The sequence below is a fragment of the Lolium rigidum genome, chromosome 1, assembly GCF_022539505.1.
Source record: "Lolium rigidum isolate FL_2022 chromosome 1, APGP_CSIRO_Lrig_0.1, whole genome shotgun sequence".
In the NCBI taxonomy this organism is placed as follows: domain Eukaryota; kingdom Viridiplantae; phylum Streptophyta; class Magnoliopsida; order Poales; family Poaceae; genus Lolium; species Lolium rigidum.
In genome coordinates this window covers 228,399,818-228,418,082 of record NC_061508.1, presented here as the reverse complement: position 1 = coordinate 228,418,082, position 18,265 = coordinate 228,399,818, and the positions used below count along the sequence as shown (strand labels likewise).

Sequence of the window (18,265 nt, the reverse complement as noted above, 5' to 3'; positions counted from 1 at the left end):
TACGATGTTCAGATGAGGAGTGCGAGTTGACTATCCTTGATCAAATTCTTGGGTCGTGTGTTACAACTTACGGCCTCCTTTAATTCAAAGGATAAAATAAAAATAGAAATAGAAAAAATATATGATTAAGATGTCATGCCTACTTGAATCCTAAATATGAAGTGTGTTTGATTGTGGCAAGTGAATTTTTCATAAGGTATGACCTAATTTTTTTTCCAATAAGATTTACCGTCTATAGGATATGTTTCTATGACCTAAACAAGCTATGTAGAAAATTTTCTCATAAAATACAAATTCTACATAATTTCTATATAAATCCTCATAGGAGCCCTGCATTGTTGGGCCATAATACCTTAAAGCTCAGTTTAAGTTATATTTGGTTGAAATTTCAACAAAATGTATACGCGAATGTGATCCTACATTGTGAATTTTAGCCCTCGAACAGTCAAATGTAGGACCCCCATGCGAAAACGCACCCCATTTCTCTCCTCGTTTGGCGTTCTTGGATCGATACAAATTCGAAAGGGGAAGAAGCCTCCAGACGCACGCGACGATTACTTCCAGAAACAAATCGCGTCCCATTTCCCACCCCAATCCATCCACCAACCCCATTCCTTGCTCGCAGTCGCAGGGGCCGCCGGGTATGTCGCCGGCGGCGGACGGCGCGGCGGCGTCCAAGCGGCAGGCGGAGCTGCTCAAGCAGGAGGGCAACTCCTTCTTCAAGAAGGACCGCATCAGCGCCGCCATCGACGCCTACACCGGGGTAATAAACACGGCCACTCGCGCCGCTTCTTCTCTTTGTTCGATTGGAGCGCCCCCCCCCCCCCTACTAGGCGCCATTTGTTTCAGCCGATTCCTGATTTAGAGGTGGTGAAAGATGGAGCCCGTTCTGTGGAGGGTCGTGGGTGGCTTTGGTGACGAATCGTCTGAAAATTCCTAACGAATTCTCTTGATTCCTTCCCGAGTACCAACTGTAGCTTGCTGAATTATCTCACATGGAAGGCTGTGACATATACCATATTTGTGGGGGTGTGCTTTACTTCTGGGCAGTTGGGTGGTGTGATGAGTGATTACACATATTCCTGCGTTTTACTAGTTAGCTGGCTGTTGCTACTTCAACACCTTTCTTTCAGTGAACAAGGAAGAACTGCAGGATGAGTTACATTTTAGCATCTTGCCTCAATGCCGATGCCTCTAGCAGTGTCGCGCATGTGAACTCGACAAATTGTAACTTCTGCTAAAGTCACAACTCATACAAAACTTGGAATTTCTTGGTGTGCTAAACATGTTCGCAATTCAGCTAAGGCTACAGTCTAGGTCTTGTTACTTGGGAATCCCTCTTGTTTTGCCTCTTTAAATAATGGTGACAGTTGGGAAAAATTGTGTGTTTCATTCAATCGGTGTTGCTTTTTTATTTAGAGTTCCTGCATTATTTATGCCTTCCTTGCTAACTTCAGTATATTATGGTTAACAGGCTATAGCTCTCTGCCAAAATGTTGCAGTATATTGGACCAACAGAGCATTATGCTACAAGAGGCGGAAGTCAGTATAACTCCTATCTCCATTTTGTTTGTCGCGTATATTCATCAATTTGATACATGGTTCAAGGTTTACCTTATACTGCATTGCTATTGAATTGGCAGTGAGTGGGCTAAGGTTGAGGAAGATTGTAGAATGGCTATTCATTATGACAGCCATTCCGTTAAGGTGAGTTTGTGTCTTGAGCTGTATTAAGTAAATAACCAATTTAAATGCTTTGTTTATTTGTTCCAATCTCAAACTGCACATCATACTAAATAGTCGAGAAATTTAATACGCTTTACTGTTTTCCAGGAACTTTCCTGTAGTGAAACTAAATTCCATTTTCCATCACAGTTTTGCTTTGAACAAAGATGTAACAGATTGGATTTATCACTCTGTTTTGGTAAACACACCTCTAGATGTGTCCACATTCTAGTTAAGTTAGATTTTATTCGGCACTACGGTGACTTTTAGTATGCGTTTCATTATGCAATTGGAAATTGGACTTGCCATATGGACAATTTAAGGTTGCATGGTGTTGGCTTATCATTTGGTAGGTTTACTTGAGATATGCCATTTAGTTGTGCTCATTGTTAACTCGATATTGAGTTTGTGTTTTGTTTGGTTCATTTGACTGAGACTGTACTTTTGAGAGACATGATTTGCCAAATCTTGTACAAAGTCTTGTACTTCCTCCGATCCAAGTTAATTGATTCCATTTGATCTAAATACGAATGTATCTAGTCAACAAACGTATCTAGGTACATCCGTATCTAGACAAAGTGGAATCATTTAATTTGGATCGGAGGGAGTATCATTTTATTTTGATTGCATGATGTAGTATTTGTTCTTACTATAGCAAATGACCTTGAATGTATTGTGACATTCATCAGCACTGGAAGTTAAAACATGAATTGCCTCATGAATCTGCTGGCAAAGCTACAATGATGCTGCTTTAAGTAATGTATATGGCTCTAATACCATTGGGGCTAGGGTCTAGGGATGGAGATGCATGTATAGCAACGGTGTCCGCTGACACCATTAATTTTTCAAAATCCTTCATTAATTTTGTACTAATTACTGTTTGTTGGCAAAGATGGCACCACTGCCATAATGCTGACTCCAGCGGATATTTTTTTTTTAGCTTCGTCCCTGATTGGGCTTGGTAAAAGTTAACCACAAAAGTACATGTTGCATTTCATGATTTTCAATTTCCTTTTTAAATAGAAAAAGAAGCAAGAGATGATTGCTTCAGGTCTAGCCATTTTGAAATGGCCTTGAACACATTGTTCGAACTTGATGTTGCACTGCGCTCAACATACAATTTTTTTGGTTGAACAGAATATCATCTACATCTCATCCTTTCAATGTTAGTACTTTTAATCTATTGTCTGTAATGTCAATAATTTATATATTCTGTTGGCAGGCGCATTACATGCTTGGACTTGCACTTCTCAACAAGCAAGAATTGACTCAAGGAATAAAAGAACTAGAGAAGGTTTCTCTTTTGTTAAGCTCTTTGTTAGTCCAAGCATCAATATTAATCTTACTATTTCTGGAAAATATTAAGGTGTGTCTGGTTTGAGTCCCAACTAGGACAACCAAAATTTCGGCATGATTTTTTTGGTGAGTCATTGTTTGCAGCCAACTAACTTGGCAAACATTTGACAAAAATGCAAGGCCCTCATTTGGTTTGCAGCCAACTAACTTGGCAAACATTTGACAAATTGTATTAACTAGTACCGATTCTGATTTAATTTTCATAATGAGTGAATAAAAAGTAAGACACGTTAAAAAACTCACTGCTTTTGCCTTGAAAGAAAAGTCATGGCTGAGTATGACCTGAAAGAAAAGCATACATGGAATTAAACCAGCCTTGACCGATTCAAATGCCGCTTGGTAAGGCCTAACTTGTTAGCTGTCAATCCGCCACACCTATCAATTAAATATACAACATTGGACGTGGCCCACAGACCTAATGCCAGCTGTAGAACGATAGAGAGGGAGAGAGATTGGTGGAATATGTTGGATGTTGTATTGCGCCTCATGGGCGAGTATATATAGAGTACAAGACTTGAAAGCTAAGAAACCTCCTAGGGAGAATATGGAAACAATCCTGATACAATCCCGTGTAATCTATAACTACCAAATATACTCTAACACTCCCCGCAGTCGTAGCGGTAGCGACGTGAACAACAGTAGCATCGCGGACGGTCAGACTGGAGAGAAGCCGAAGGTAGGAACCAACGGGCTGACACTCCCCGCAAGCATAGCGGGAGTGATGAATAAGTCATTGTAGTCTGGTCTTTGTGGAGCTACTGCAGCACACATGGTCCTTTGTGAAGGACTGTCTGTTAGGCTGTTAGGATAGGACTGCAGCACACATGGTCCTTTGTGAAGGACTGTCTCGTTAGGCTGTTAGGATAGGATAGCATCCCCGATCTTTGACTCGCTTTTAGGGGCATCAAGGACGGGTAGTTAGCATCTTTTAGACTAGCATATTCTGGCTGGCTAGCAGCTATAAATCTGTAACCCCGTGCCCTCGATCCGGCATGGCATTGTGTGAGATGTGTGTGAAATAAACCAACGAAAATTGCCCCAACTCTCCTAGTGTCATCCTCTTCTTCATGAAAGTGAGGCTAGAGATACTATCAAGTGGTATCGGAGCAAGGTTGTCTTGCAGCTCGAGCATCTCCTCGCTCCTCCCCTTCACAGGGAAGGGAGCAGCCCCAACCAGTAGCAGCCTCAACTGCCCCCGGTTACTTCCCTCCGTCCGGGTTGTCGAGCGGCAGCTCGTCGGAAGCAGCGCTCAGCCCCCGACGAGCGAGCCATGTCCGACGGCCACTCCGGCACACGGCTACCTCCAAGCACGCGGCGTCGGCAGGAGGCCGATCGCGCCGCGGCGGAGGAGCGTGAACGAGTGGCCGCGGCAGCCGCCGCGGCGAAAGCAAGGGCATCGAGGCCGGCAGCGGCGGAGCCGGCAGCAGCCCGGAGCGGAGGTAGAAGCAGCGAGGCGGGCCGGAGGCGACGACGTGCAGCCGGCGGCGGAGGTCGAGGTGCCGCGCGGCGGCGCCAACGGCTCCGTTTCCGCCGATGGCAGCGGCCGACGCAGCGGCGCCACGGGCGGCGCAGCGGGCGGCGCAGCTGGGCAGCCGAGCACGCCCGCGCACCTCGGGATGGCGCTCCCGCAGGAGGCGCGCACGGCGGCGGCGGCCGGGATGACCAAGACCGCGGCCTCTACGGGGTCCGGACGGTGGTCGTGGATGTTGGTCCCGGTGTTGGGTGGCCTACCCTCACCAAAACCAACTACGTCGAGCGGGCCGCGATCATGAAGATCGTGCTCCGGGTGCGGCACATGTGGGAGGCGGGTCCACGACCGGCGACGTCGACCATCATGAGGATCGACGGGCGCCGGACGCCCTCATCGCCGCAGTCCCGGCCGAGATGCAGCTTCTCGCTCTCCCACAAGCGGATCGCCAAGGAGGCTTGGGACGCCATCGCCGCGGCACGCATCGGCAGCCGACCGTGCTCGCAAGTCCACACCGCAGGCACTTCGCAAGGAGTGGGAGAACCCGGCATTCAAGCCGGGTGAGGACGTTGATGACTTTGCTCTCCGTCTTAACACTCTACCGCGAAGATGGTGCGGTTCGGCGATGACGCCTACGACGAGGAGAGAGCCGTCGAGAAGCTCTTTCGCCGCGTCCCCGAGAAGTACAAGCGGATGGCTCGCTCGATCGAGTCCCTCGCCGGACCTCTCCACCATGACGATCGAGGAGGCGATAGGTCGCCTCAAGGTCGTCGACACCGACGAGCCACGGCCTTCGTCGGGGCCCATCACCACCGGCGGGAAGCCGCTCCTCACTCGGGAGCAGCTGGGATGCCGGCCACGGTGACAGGAAGAAGGGGAGCCTTCTTCCTCGACAGGCGGCCGCAAGCGCGGCAAGCCACGCAAGGCGCGGAAGGATGGCCATGCCAAGGCGCAAGGTGATGCCGGCAGAGGCGCCGCCGGCAAGCCCAAGCCGGCAAAGGACGATGCCTGCCACAACTGCGGCAAGCTTGGTCACTGGGCCAACGAGTGCCGACAGCCCACGACGTGGCCAAGCCCATGTCGCACGGCGGGGAGGAGGAGCCGGCTCGTTCATGGCGCATGCCGGCATCGAGCCGTCTCCGCCGGCACCGACCGCAGCCGGCTCTCCACCGTACCACTCTCCTCCACCTTGACGAGCCGAAAGCACACGCCCTTCTCGGCGATTGCTCCCGCAACGACAAGGCCGGCGGGTGGTGCCTCGACACCGGCGCCACCCACCACATGACCGGCCGACGGGAGTTCTTCGCCGAGCTCGACTCCGACGTGCGAGGCTCCGTCAAGTTTGGGGATGCCTCCGCCGTGGAGATCAAGGGCGTCGGTTCCGTCATCTTCGCCGCCAAGACTGGAGAGCACCGGCTGCTCACCGGTGTCTACTACATCCCCGCACTGAGGAACTCCATCATCAGCCTGGGACAGCCGGATGAGAACGGCTCCCGCGTGCCGATCGAGAGCGGAGTTCGCGCATATGGGATCGCCACCGTCACCCGCTTGCCAAGGTAACCAGAGGCACAAATCGCCTCTATGTTCTTGATGTGCGAGTGGCACAACCCCTCTCGTCTCGCCGCTCGTCGGGAGGACGAGGCGTGGCAGTGGCACGAGCGCTTCGGGCACCTTCACTTCGAGGCCCCGAAGCGGCTCGGCACCATGGAGATGGTGCGAGGCATGCCGTGCCTTGACCATGTGGAGCGCTTCGCGACGTCCGCGTTGTGACGAAGGCGAGACGACTCCCCTTCCCCGGCAGGCGAGCTTCGGAGCCAAGGAGAAGCTCGAGCTCGTGCACGGGGACTTGTGTGGCCCGGTGACACCGGCCACACCGAGAGGACGACGCTACTTCCCGCCGCTCGTCGACGACCTCTCCCGCTACATGTGGGTGGTGCTCCTCGGCAGCAAGGGAGAGGCGGCGGACGCCATCGGCGCTCGCGGAGTTGTCGCGGAGGCGGAGTGCGGCCGCAAGCCGCGCGTGCCGCGTACCGACAACGGCGGCGAATTCACATCGACCGATCCGCGTCGTACTGCGCTGAGGAAGGCATCCAGCGCCACTCACTCCGCGCCTTACAGCCCGCAGCAGAACGGCGTCGTCGAGCGGCGCAACCGGACGGTTGTGGGGATGGCTCGGGCCCTCCTCAGCGCAGAGAGATGCCGGCTGTCTTCTCGGGAGAGGCGGTGCCGACGGCCGTCTACATCCTCAACCGCTCGCCTACTAAGGCGCTTGACGCGCGGGACGCCGTACGAGGCCCGGCATGGGCGAAAGCCGGCAGGCTCGCACCTGCGGGTCTTTGGCTGCCTCGCATTCGCCAAGGAGCTCGGCCACATCGGCAAGCTCGACGACAGGAGCACTCCGGGAGTGTTCATTGGCTACTCGGAGGGCTCGAAGGCCTACCGCATCCTCGACCCCAAGACACAGCGTGTGCGCACGTCGCGCGACGTCGTGTTCAACGAAGGGCGAGGGTGGGCATGGGGCAAGGCGGTGGAGGACAGCTCGACTCCGACGTATGACGACTTCATTGTCGAGTACGTCCACTTCGAGGCAGCCGGGGAGTAGGCAGCTCTTCCTCAACAAGCTCGCCTACCTCGGTCCCCAAGTCTCCATCGACCCCGGTGGTTGCTACACCACCACAGCCGGCGTCACCACGTACTCCAAGACCGGCGGTCACTCCTCCGGGCACGTCTACACCAGCTCATGTTGAGCACAGCCCGGTGGAGTTCGCTCCCCGCTCTCTCACGATGGGGAGCGCATCGACGCGTATCGTGGCGGCGAGCCGCTGCGGTACCGTACGATGGAGAACCTTCTCGGCGACCGGCCGGTGCCGGGACAGGTGCCACGCGACCTGGAGGCGCAGCTCGCAGCTTGCGCGTGACGACGGCGAGCCTCGGCCCTTGCGCAGGCCGAGAGAGACGCAGCATGGCGCGCCGCCGTGCGCTTGGAGATGGATGCGGTCGAGAAGAACCGCACCTCGGCAGCTTGCCGACCTCCCTCGTGGTCACCGCGCGATCACCCTCAAATGGGTGTTCAAGCCGAAGAGGGATGAAGCCGGCGCCATCGTCAAGCACAAGGCTCGCCTGGTGGCACGAGGCTTCTTGCGGCAGAGGGGGTCGACTTCGACGATGCCTTCGCTCCCGTGGCACGGATGGAGTCCGTGCGACTCCTCCTTGCGCTCGCTGCCCGGGAGGGCCGGCGCGTCCATCACATGGATGTCAAGTCCGCCTTCCTCAATGGCGACTTGAAGGAGGAGGTCTACGTGCGGCAGCCCGCCGGGATTTGCGATTCCCGGCCGGAGGGCAAGGTACTCCGCTCGCGCAAGGCTCTCTATGGCCTCGCGGCGAGCACCACGGCGTGGAATGCCAAGTTGGATTCCACGCCGAAGGCAATGGGCTTCGAGCAAAGCCCGCACGAGGCGGCCGTCTACCGACGGGGAGTGGACGAAACACCCCGTTGGTGGGCGTCTATGTCGACGACTTGGTGATCACCGGCATCAAGGATGCGGAGGTGGCAGCGTTCAAGGAAGAGATGAAGGCCACCTTCCGGATGAGTGATCCGGGGCTCCTCTCCTTCTATCCGGGGATCGAGGTGCACCGAGACCACTCCGGGATCACGCTCGGCGGACCGCCTACGCCAAGCGCATCGTTGAGCTAGCCGGGCTCACCGGATGCAACCCAGCCCTCACTCCAATGGAGGAGAGGCTGAAATTGAGCCGCGACAACGACGACGGAGGAAGTGGACGCCACACAATACCGGCGTCTTGTGGGGAGCCTTCGCTACCTCGCCCACACACGGCCGGACTTGGCCTTCTCCGTCGGCTACGTTAGTCGCTTCATGGAGCGACCGACGACGGAGCACCCGCAGGCGCGTGAAGAGGATCATCCGCTACATTGCGGGGACTCTCGACCACGGCCTCCACTACCCTAGGTGTCCCGGGCGGCGCACTTCGTCGGGTACGGCGACAGCCGACCACGCCGGCGACATCGACACCGAGCAAGAGCACGAGCGGGATCCTCGTCTTCCTCGGCAAGTGCCTCGTGAGCCGGCGGTCGATCAAGCAGCCAGTGGTGGCCATGTCCAGCCGTGAGGCCGAGTACATAGCAGCCTCCACCGCTTGCACTCGAGCGCTCCGGCTCGCTCGACCGCTTGGTGATCTCCTTGGTCGAGACACTAGACCAGGTGCGGCTCTTGGTGGACAAAGCAAGTCCGCTCCGGCCCCGGCAAAGAACCCCGTTTTTCATGAACGGAGCAAGCACATTCGGTTGAGGTACCACTTCATCCGAGACCGCTTGGAGGAAGGGAGCATCCATGCAAGCTACGTCAACACCACGGATCAGCTCGCAGATCTGCTCACCAAGCCTCTTGGGAGGGTCAAGTTCCTCGAGCTTTGCTCCCGGATCGGGATGGCTCAGCGCTCCCGCAAGACGGCGTACAAGACTTAGGGGGAGAATGATGAATAAGTCATTGTAGTCTGGTCTTTGTGGAGCTACTCGCAGCACACATGGTCCTTTGTGAAGGACTGTCCGTTAGGCTGTTAGGATAGGATCTGCAAGCACACATGGTCCTTTGTGAAGGACTGTCTGTTAGGCTGTTAGGATAGGATAGCATCCCCTGATCTTTGATCGCTTTTAGGGGCATCAAGGACGGGTAGTTAGCATCTTTTAGACTAGCATATTCTGGCTGGCTAGCAGCTATAAATCTGTAACCCCGTGCCCTCAGTCTGGCATGGCATTGTGTGAGATGTGTGTGAAATAAACCAACGAAAATTGCCCCAACTCTCCTAGTGTCATCCTCTTCTTCATGAAAGTGAGGCTAGAGATACTATCAGGGAGCGTCGTGGACGGAGTTGCGTCGCGGATGCTTGGACTGTAGAGGAAGCTGGTGAGGCGCATGCGAGGTGGTAGCCCTTTGTGCCGATGTCGAGGGAGCCGAGAGCGTTGGGCGGTGCAACCTTGGTCGGGGTAGCCGCGCGAGGGGATGCCGTGGTCGATGTCGTGGTCGGGTGCTCGTGTCGAGGTAGCCGCACATGAAGCCGCAAGCGCATAGTGCGCGAGGAGAGTGACGGAGACGCGTCGAGGCAGTCGTCGAAGAGGGTGTCGATGCCGAGGTCGATGCAGTCAGAGCCGTCGAAGATGAGGTGCTGCCCTAGTTTTGCCAGAACTAGGCGCATGTGGGGGACGAAGGCATACTCCAGTTTTGCCAGAACCGAGTACGCAAAGATGAAGGCAATGAAGGCGAGGCGTCGATCTGAGCTTGCCAGGCCCGGGGACGCGTCGGGGACGAAGGCACGGGCCGGTGTTGCCAATACCGGGCGTGCAAGGGCAGGGACCATCATGGACCATGCGCCATTGTCAGGGGGACCAGCAGAGGAGGCCTCCAGAGCAGTGGCGAGACGCAGAGCGGCGAAGAGGGAGAGGTGCCAATGCAGTCCGCAGTTGTCGGAGTAGACGAAGTAGTCGGGGACGAGACGATGACGCTGGCGACGAGGTCGTGGTGGACGGGGACGTAGAAGGCTGCGATACCAGCGGCATCCAGGAGTGGCCATGCTGGATGCCTAGACTGTAGAGGTGGTCGGCGAGGCCTGCAACGACCAGAAATGGTCATGCAGGTTACCTGTGGAGGTGCGGCGGCGGTACTCGAAGTAGGCGAGGAAGAACCCGGCGGCTTGACGTAGACCTTGCGCTGACGGTGGCGACCTGTGCCGATGGGGCGGCGCGGTAGTAGCCTGGAACGTCGGTGCGTGGGGGACGGTGAAGTAGACTGCGTGCGGCGACGTCTCGGCCCGAGGGGCCGGCGTAGCTGTAGGGCGCGAGTCGATGCATCGGCGGGAGGCCACCAGCAACGTACACGCCTTGGAAGGCGCGTCGGAGGCCGGTAGCATGGACCAAAGGCGGCGGCGCTGCGGCCCAAAGGGGCGACTCAGCGGCAGCCCGTAGCTCGATCGGTGGTAGGCGCGTGCTCGGGGACGTGCTTGGCGTAGACGTGTGCGGGGTTGGTTGATCAGACCGATGGCGGCGCCGTACGCGCCATGGCGTGGATGACGTGCCGCAGATTGGAGTCGTTGGCGACGTTGTCGGTGATGTCCCAGGCGATGACGGACCAGCGATGGAGACCGCGCGGGCGAGACAGCCTGCTGCGTCGCACGTAGGCGTCCCGTGTGTGACGCATGCGGCCGTGCCGCGCGGTTGATGAAGATGGCCGGTGCAGTCGACGCCGAGGTTGGAGTAGAGGCGCGTGATGACGACGGCGGTGGGCGACTCAATCCTATCTATGATCGGTAAAACCAAAAAGAAAAACGCCGGTCGAGCGACCGGCGGAGCAAAAAGAAAACCAATCTACAGATTGGAAAAAAAAGACTCGAGGGCAGCGGATCAACAGATCGGCGAACGAACCCTCATACGGGTTGCGCGGCCCCCGGAGTAGGCCATGGAGATTGACCTCCCCGGGGGCGGCGCGGGCGGAAGCGCGTGCGGCGGCTAGGTCAAGGTCGGCGCCGCTCTGATACCATGCAGAACGATAGAGAGGGAGAGAGATTGGTGGAATATGTTGGATGTTGTATTGCGCCTCATGGGCGAGTATATATAGAGTACAAGACTTGAAAGCTAAGAAACCTCCTAGGGAGAATATGGAAACAATCCTGATACAATCCCGTGTAATCTATAACTACCAAATATACTCTAACACCAGCGAGCTGGGCTGCCAACTTTTTGGCGAACGATTTGCGCGCCCCGGCGTTGGCGAAAATTACACTGGAGTACTGATGGTGGGCTTTGTTGAACCAATATTTCGGCGTCCATAGAAACGATAGCCAGATTTCACGGGCATGCCAAAACAATTGGTAGGGTCAGTATTGGTGTAAACCAAATGTACCCTAATTGACTTAACACAAGTACCCACTTAGATTGGATATAATAATAGTTGTAGGTTGCATTTTCCTGTTACATACGCTCCATCTCTTTGGAAACACACAATATTGGTTGGGTGCACATGTTACTAACATCCAACTGCCCTATCCTTTGTTTGCTCATGCTGGTAAATTTGCAAAAATGATTTTAATCTGACTAAAAAAAGAAGTTATTGGAGTTGATAATGAGTACCAACTACCAACAGAAACATGAAAGTACAATGCCAAATGCCATCATTGATGTACTTGTTCTTTTGTTGAAGTTATTTTAGTTGCAAATACAATTATGTTTTTCCATTTATACTGACGAAATGAATTAAACTATGCAAAATTAGTCTTTGGAGCTTGGAAGGGGTGCACATCCTGCAAGCTACATGGTTGAAGAGATATGGCAAGAGCTTTCTAAAGCGAAATACATTGAATGGGAAGGCCTGTCAAAAATGCGATCCTCTCAATTGCATAAACTCAAGTGCGTAGTTAATATTTTCCATGCATTTCTTAATTAGTATCACGGGGTTGTACTGTAGTTCCTGCCTAATATAGCATTTGCCATCTTTCAGGGCAACATGTAAAGAAGCTCTAAGGGATTATAACAGCCTTGATAATCCAGCTGTAGACGTGTCTGAAGAGCATCTAAACGAGCTAGATGACGTTTTCAGGAAAGCTGCAAAGGCTGATACTCCAACAGAAGTATGAAACTTCCTTAGAAAGTGTTAACTTACGTTGGCTTGACTGATTTAATCAAATAACATGCGTCATGTGCAGGTTCCTGACCATCTCTGCTGCAAAATTACACTCGATGTCTTCAGAGATCCGGTGATCACTCCAAGCGGAATCACTTATGAGAGGGCTGTGATTCTTGACCATTTAAACAGGGTACCTGACAAGTGTGAAAAGATCTCTTTGCGACTTACTTGACTAGTGTTTTGCGCATCATACTAACGAAATTTTCAAATTTGTAGGTGGGGAAATTTGACCCTGTGACCCGTGAAGCACTTGAACCACACCAACTAATTCCAAACCTCGCCGTCAAGGAGGCTGTAGATGTATTTTTGAGTGAACATGGCTGGGCTTACAAGATAAGGTGATTGATTTGAACAACTGAATTTGTAGGGCACACCTTCAGTTATAAAACCAAAGATTGTTAGGGTACACCTGGGTTGGAGGTGAGATTGGCAATACATAGTTTCGTTAGTTTGTTGACATCAAGGAAGTTGTACATATATGTGATTGCTAAATTGTGCTGGAATCATACAAAGAACTTGTCGTGGCTACTCTGTGTAAGCCAACATTGTAAGCAGACAGGAGGGCGGGCTGTGCAATTGATCGTTTCTTCACTTCCTTTGTCTCGCTGTGTTCCTAATTCTTTTCAGAGTACTACCAGCTCCATAATGCATAGTATTGCTCGTAATTGGTTGTTTCGATTAGGGATTTTGCATTAGGAATTCGGAAAAGAAGCCTTAGGATTTGAACCCAAAACCAGTGCACTGTGGATGGGATTGTACTTCAGTGTCCTGAATAACTATTGTTGTATAAACTTGAATACGACGCGAACTGAAAAAAGGTGAATTATTACAGTACAAAATAATACGTAATGGTATGAAGAAGTTGTTTGGTTTTCAAATAGAGTTACAATGCTCCAGTGACGAAAAGCAGTTCTCCCTCCAAATTACAACCTGTCTAGGGCATTTTTGCCTCCTGTCATGTCATGGGCTTCTCGAGCAGCGCCGAGAGGTACCACTCGTTCTTCTTGGCACCGCCGTCCAGCTTCCGGCCGGCGTTCCACCGCAGCTTCCTGAATCCCACGCGGTCAAGCATCGGCGCGTACGTTGCGTTCAGCTGCGCGCCGGGGACGACGAAGTGGTCGAGCCAGAACAGGCCCCCGGGCCTCAGCACGCGGTAGACGTCGAACAGCGCGAACTCGAGCGCCATGCTGTCGCCGGGGACCATCCAGCCAGCCATCAGCTCCCCCGCCGCGTGCACGACGTCGAGCGTGCCGTCGAAGAAGGGCAGCCGGCGCGCTGGGCCGACGTGAATCGGCACGAGCCCTCGCGACGCGACGAAGCTGCCGAACGGCGCGCCGGCGTTGGTGGTCGCGGTCACCACGGTCACCCCGCGCTCGCTCATCCGCGCCGCGAACGTGCCGCCGCCGCCGCCCATGTCGAGCCCGATGCGCACCGTGCCCTTCGGCTTCGCGGCGAGCGCCTTCTCGACCGAGTAGGCGAGCGCGCCGTCGTCGCGCGTCCAGAGGCCCTTCTCGCGGCGGCCGCGGAGGTCGAAGCCGAAGCCGCGGCTCGCCGCCAGGCACGAGTAGTTCTTGCACGGGTGGTACGCGTCCCACACGACGCTGGTGTCCGGCGGTATGGTCCACAGGCTCTTCGGCAGCGGCGCGGGTTCCACGTACCTCGCCGGAGATCGCGGCCGGCACCGTCGCCGCGGCAGCGGCTCGCAGCCCCCGCGCATGAGCAGGTGCTCCAGCGCCGCGTCGGACGGGCACTCGCCGCCGGGCTTGTAGTCCATGTACCGCTCCAGCTCGTCCTGGAAGCGGCCGCACGCGTGGCCCAGAGCCGCCTCGCCAGCCGCGGCAACGTTACCGACGGCCAGCTTGAGCTCGCCGGCGAGCTCGCGCGCCCACCACCCAGTGGCCGCCTGCTTCTGTTGGTCGTCGCTGACGCGCGCTGCCGTGACGACGTCGGCGAGGAGGGTCTGGAGGAGCAGCGTGGCGGTGCCGAGGCGCGCGTGGAGGCCCGCGAGCTCGGCGCGGCTGGACTCGAGCGCGGAGCGCGTGGCGTTGAGGTCGGCGATGAGCGCTCCGGAGTCGTCCCAGATGCGCACGGTGCGCGGCTCGTAGCGGCGGACGAGCGAGGCGCCGGCGCCGGAGGAGAGGAGGATGGAGGTCGTGTTGGTGATTAGGAAAAGGATCAGCGTCACCGTGGTCGTGCTCCGGCACTGCCTCCTCTTGGGGTCGGGCTTCTTCCCCAACAGTTCGCGCTCCATTGATTGTTTCGTTTCTTTCCAACCCAAACTGCTCGCGATGCAAATCTTGGTTTAGCTCGTTTTACGAGCATATAGCGTATTTGCTAAACTAGGTAGAGCTGCTAGTGATCGATAATTTAGAGTGGAGGGTCGATGGAGCTTGATTGATTTGCGTATGATGTGGAAAGGAGGGGCAGCATGCATGCAAGAAGCTTGCAGATCCATTCACCGTTAATGAACGTTGATGTTGCTTAGTTCGCACTGAATTTGGCGCCAAGTGCGAGGAGGGAATCCAGTTCTTCGTTGCCTACTCTACAAGGAATGGAGTATGATGTATATACACGTAGTAATACTCCATTCCTTCCCACTCCCTCCCTCCATTCCAAACTAAGCATCCCAACTTATTAGATATGGATATATTTACGATTAAAATACATCTAAACAAATCTGTATTTAGATTGCATGGAGTTTTTACTTTCTAGAAAAGTATAAAAGAGATGTGTTGTATCATTTCTAAAATATGATGTGATACACATATAAATACTTACCATTCAAATAATAAATTTCATCAATATTATATTGCTTTTTTTTTTGATACAACCATACTTTCTATTCATTTATCACGAAAGTTACATCTCTGATAAGCATAGGAATGATAGAAGTAGGGGGATCATCGAGCCAAACATTCTGCTCGTGTCCTCTAGCAAGTCTAGCTAGTTCATGTGCTACTGTATTTGATTCATGGGGATTATGTTCAAACTGGATCTTCACAAACTCTGTTGCCATATGATAGCAATCATCTAGAATAGCTGCAGCAGCTCCGTTTGAGAAGCCTCCGTCTGTCATTGCTTTGACCACGCCCATATTATCAGATCAGCAAATAATTCTGTTGCACCCCATAGTTTGGGCAAGGATCAGACCTTTCTTCAAAGCATGGACTTCTACCGACATCACATCATAAACAAAGTCTAATCTGCTGTTACTAGCGGCGACAAAGTTACCTTTGCAGTCCCGAAGAATAGCTCCCGTCGAGCCCCTTAGGCCATCTGCATCAAAAGAGGCATCAACGTTTAACTTGACAAAACCTCGTCGTTGGTTTTACCCAGCCCCTGTTCACCCGCTTCGGTCTTGGTGAATGCGCCGCCGTGAAGTTTGCATATAGGGCTCCGATGGCTAATGCCGTATCCGCTGGCCTCTTAACTTGCTCGCCATGCGTGATCTGCCGCCGTTCCCACCATAAGTACCGCGCATGTGATCGCCACAAGTTCAGGTATCAATGGCCGGCCTAAGTTTGTCTACGTCGAACTCCGATGAAATAGAAGATATTCCAGGACCGCTTGGCCCGATCGGTCGACCGCTGATGCTTCAGTGATCAAATCCTCCAACCCAAGATTTCCCCGGACCTGGCTCGCCCGATCACATTGGAAGAGCATGTGCTTCACATCCTCCACTCCGATCTCACAGAGAGGGCATTGGGCACTAACTTTGACGTGTCTGTTAGCCAATACCGCTCTACAAGGGATGGTTTCTTGCATCACTCGCCATAGATAGATCTTTAATTTTGATGGTGCTCTTAAACCCCATATTTTCTCCCACATAGGGTGTGATTTTATGCTTCCACTCCTTTCTCCATCTTGTACTCTAGATCGATTATGACTTTCCCATTCAGCAATATATGCCGATTTGACAGAGAAAGATCCTGTCTTGGTCAGGCTCCAGCCGACAAAGTCATCCATCTCATGCGTTGGTAGGGGAATAACGAGAATTCTCTGGACGTCAATACCCAGGAAGCTCTGCCTGAAAATATCCTCATCCCACTGATTAGTAATTGGATCAATGAGATCTTGTACCTTTGTAAGAATGTTGTGTCCCCTTCTTGTAAAAACCCTCCGATAATTACCTGGGATCCATTCATCTTCCCAGATATTGATCTGGTCTCCTTTTCCTACTCTCCATATGTGCCCTTTTTTGAAAGTTTGGAGTCCCGCCCATATGCTCTCCGTGTGAAGGAGCTCCCTTTTTTCATTGTTGCATTGAGCAAATCCCCAGATGGAAAATATTTGGCCCGTAATACCCTGGCACACAGAGATTCTGGTTCTTCTAGAAGCCTCCATACTTGCTTTGCCAACAAAGCCATATTGAAGCATTGGATATCACGGAATCCCATGCCTCCTTGTGCCTTTGGAACACATAATTTCCACCAGGCTAGCCAGTGCATCCTCTTGCGATCAGCCCCATCTCCCCACCAGTAAATTTGATATCGCCGTAGTGATTCCTTTGCTGATTTGTTTTGGAATCTTGAAAACCGACATCGCATATGATGGTATAGCTTGAGCAATTGCTTTGAGAAGCACCTCCTTTCCACCCGAAGATAAAATCTTCTCCTTCCACCCGTTTATTCTCTTGCACACGCGGTCTACCAAGAATTGAAACGAGTCTGTGCGATCCGCTCCAACCATCGCCGGTAGACCGAGGTATTTATCAGTTAAGGCTTCAGTCATAATATCCAATTTCACACATATAGATTCCCTCGCAGCCACCTCCGTGTTTGGGCTGAAAAATATTGTAGACTTTGCAGTACTAACCAGCTGTCCCGAGGCCCGGCAATAGGTATTAAGAATCCTTTTCAGACATTCTGCATTGCCTTCGTCCGCTTGCATCAAAATCAGCGAATCGTCAGCAAACAGGAGATTAGATATTGCCGGCGCATCCCGGCAAACCTTAACTCCGATTAGCTCCTCCTCTTCTTTCGCTTTCGCCAGCATGCTAGTAAGTCCTTCCGAACATAGCAGGAAGAGGTAGGGCGATAAGGGATCACCCTGGCGCAAGCCGCGGGTAGGAGTGAACATATCACTCTCATCTGAGTTCACCCTTACCCTATAGCGTACAGTGTTGACACACGTCATGATCATCTTGACCCATCGTTGGTTAAAACCTAACTTCAGCATAATCTTCTCGAGGAAACCCCACTTGACGCAATCATATGCTTTGTGCATGTCCAATTTTACTGCACAAAAGCCTTTCTTACCTTGTCTCCTCTTCTTTATTGCATGGAAGCATTCATAAGCCACTAGAATATTATCTGTGATCAGTCGTCCCAGCACAAATGCACTTTGAGTTGGGCTGATAATCTCAGGCAAAAGGCCTTTTAATCTAGCTGCATACATCTTGGATATAACCTTATATACCACATTACATAAGCTGATCGGGCGCAGCTGTGTAACCTTCTCTGGCACCTTGATCTCTGGCACCTTGATCTTTGGAATTAAGACTATCGTGGTGTCATTCCAACCATCAGGTATGCTTACTGAATTTACTGCCGCAAGAACTTCATGTACTAGGTCATCACCTAGAAGATGCCAAAACCTCTTATAAAAAATCGCGTGTAGCCCATCAGGTCCCGGAGCTTTCAGATCCCCTATGTCAAAAAGGGCTTTCTTTACTTCTTCAGCACTAAACGGTGCCAAAAGAACATCATTCATGGCCTCTGTAACCCTAGGTTGTATTGTATCCAGAACCTCTTGCACATGTTCAGTGTCCTCTGATGAGAAGAGGTGAGAAAAATAGTCCACAACATGTTGCTTCAACTGGTCACCTTCTTTCCATACGCCTGTATCATCAAGCAAGCGTCTCAACTGATTATGCTTCTTTCTTGCCGTGGCTGCATTATGGAAGAACGATGTATTACGGTCACCGTGCATCAACCAGTTCGTTCTGCCACGCTGTAACTAGTGAATTTCCTCCTGTTCCATCAGATTTTCTATAAGGACCTGTATTTCTTTTTCATCAATATTAT

At 52.7% G+C, this 18,265-nt stretch overlaps 2 protein-coding genes across 3 annotated transcripts; one reads left to right on the top strand and one right to left on the bottom strand.

Annotated features, from left to right (window-relative positions):
- The first annotated feature begins 426 nt into the window (after positions 1-426).
- On the top strand, positions 427-12,834 carry LOC124691000 (E3 ubiquitin-protein ligase CHIP-like). Of its 2 annotated transcripts, XM_047224306.1 has the most exons (9): positions 427-763; positions 1,475-1,542; positions 1,644-1,707; positions 2,948-3,019; positions 11,829-11,962; positions 12,054-12,183; positions 12,259-12,369; positions 12,456-12,621; positions 12,665-12,834. In XM_047224306.1, the coding sequence occupies exons 1-8, from the start codon at positions 644-646 to the stop codon at positions 12,579-12,581; spliced, it is 825 nt and encodes a 274-aa protein (XP_047080262.1). In that variant the 5' UTR covers positions 427-643; the 3' UTR covers positions 12,582-12,621; positions 12,665-12,834. The 2 variants fall into 2 exon arrangements, with proteins under 2 accessions (XP_047080262.1, XP_047080257.1); XM_047224301.1 differs by having other exon boundaries at positions 12,456-12,834.
- A 360-nt stretch (positions 12,835-13,194) lies between these two features.
- On the bottom strand, positions 13,195-14,490 carry LOC124655641 (probable methyltransferase At1g29790). The gene has a single exon (XM_047194507.1). It carries the CDS (start codon positions 14,488-14,490, stop codon positions 13,195-13,197), a length of 1,296 nt encoding a protein of 431 aa, XP_047050463.1.
- Between the last annotated feature and the right edge of the window lie 3,775 nt (positions 14,491-18,265).

Coding starts and splice junctions, on each gene's coding strand:
- LOC124691000 (XM_047224306.1), top strand. CDS start 644: ATGTCGCCGGCGGCGGACGGCGCGGCGGCGTCCAAGCGGCAGGCGGAG. Junction 764..1,474: donor CCATCGACGCCTACACCGGG/GTAATAAACACG, acceptor TATGGTTAACAG/GCTATAGCTCTCTGCCAAAA. Junction 12,184..12,258: donor AGGCTGATACTCCAACAGAA/GTATGAAACTTC, acceptor CGTCATGTGCAG/GTTCCTGACCATCTCTGCTG.
- LOC124655641 (XM_047194507.1), bottom strand. CDS start 14,490: ATGGAGCGCGAACTGTTGGGGAAGAAGCCCGACCCCAAGAGGAGGCAG.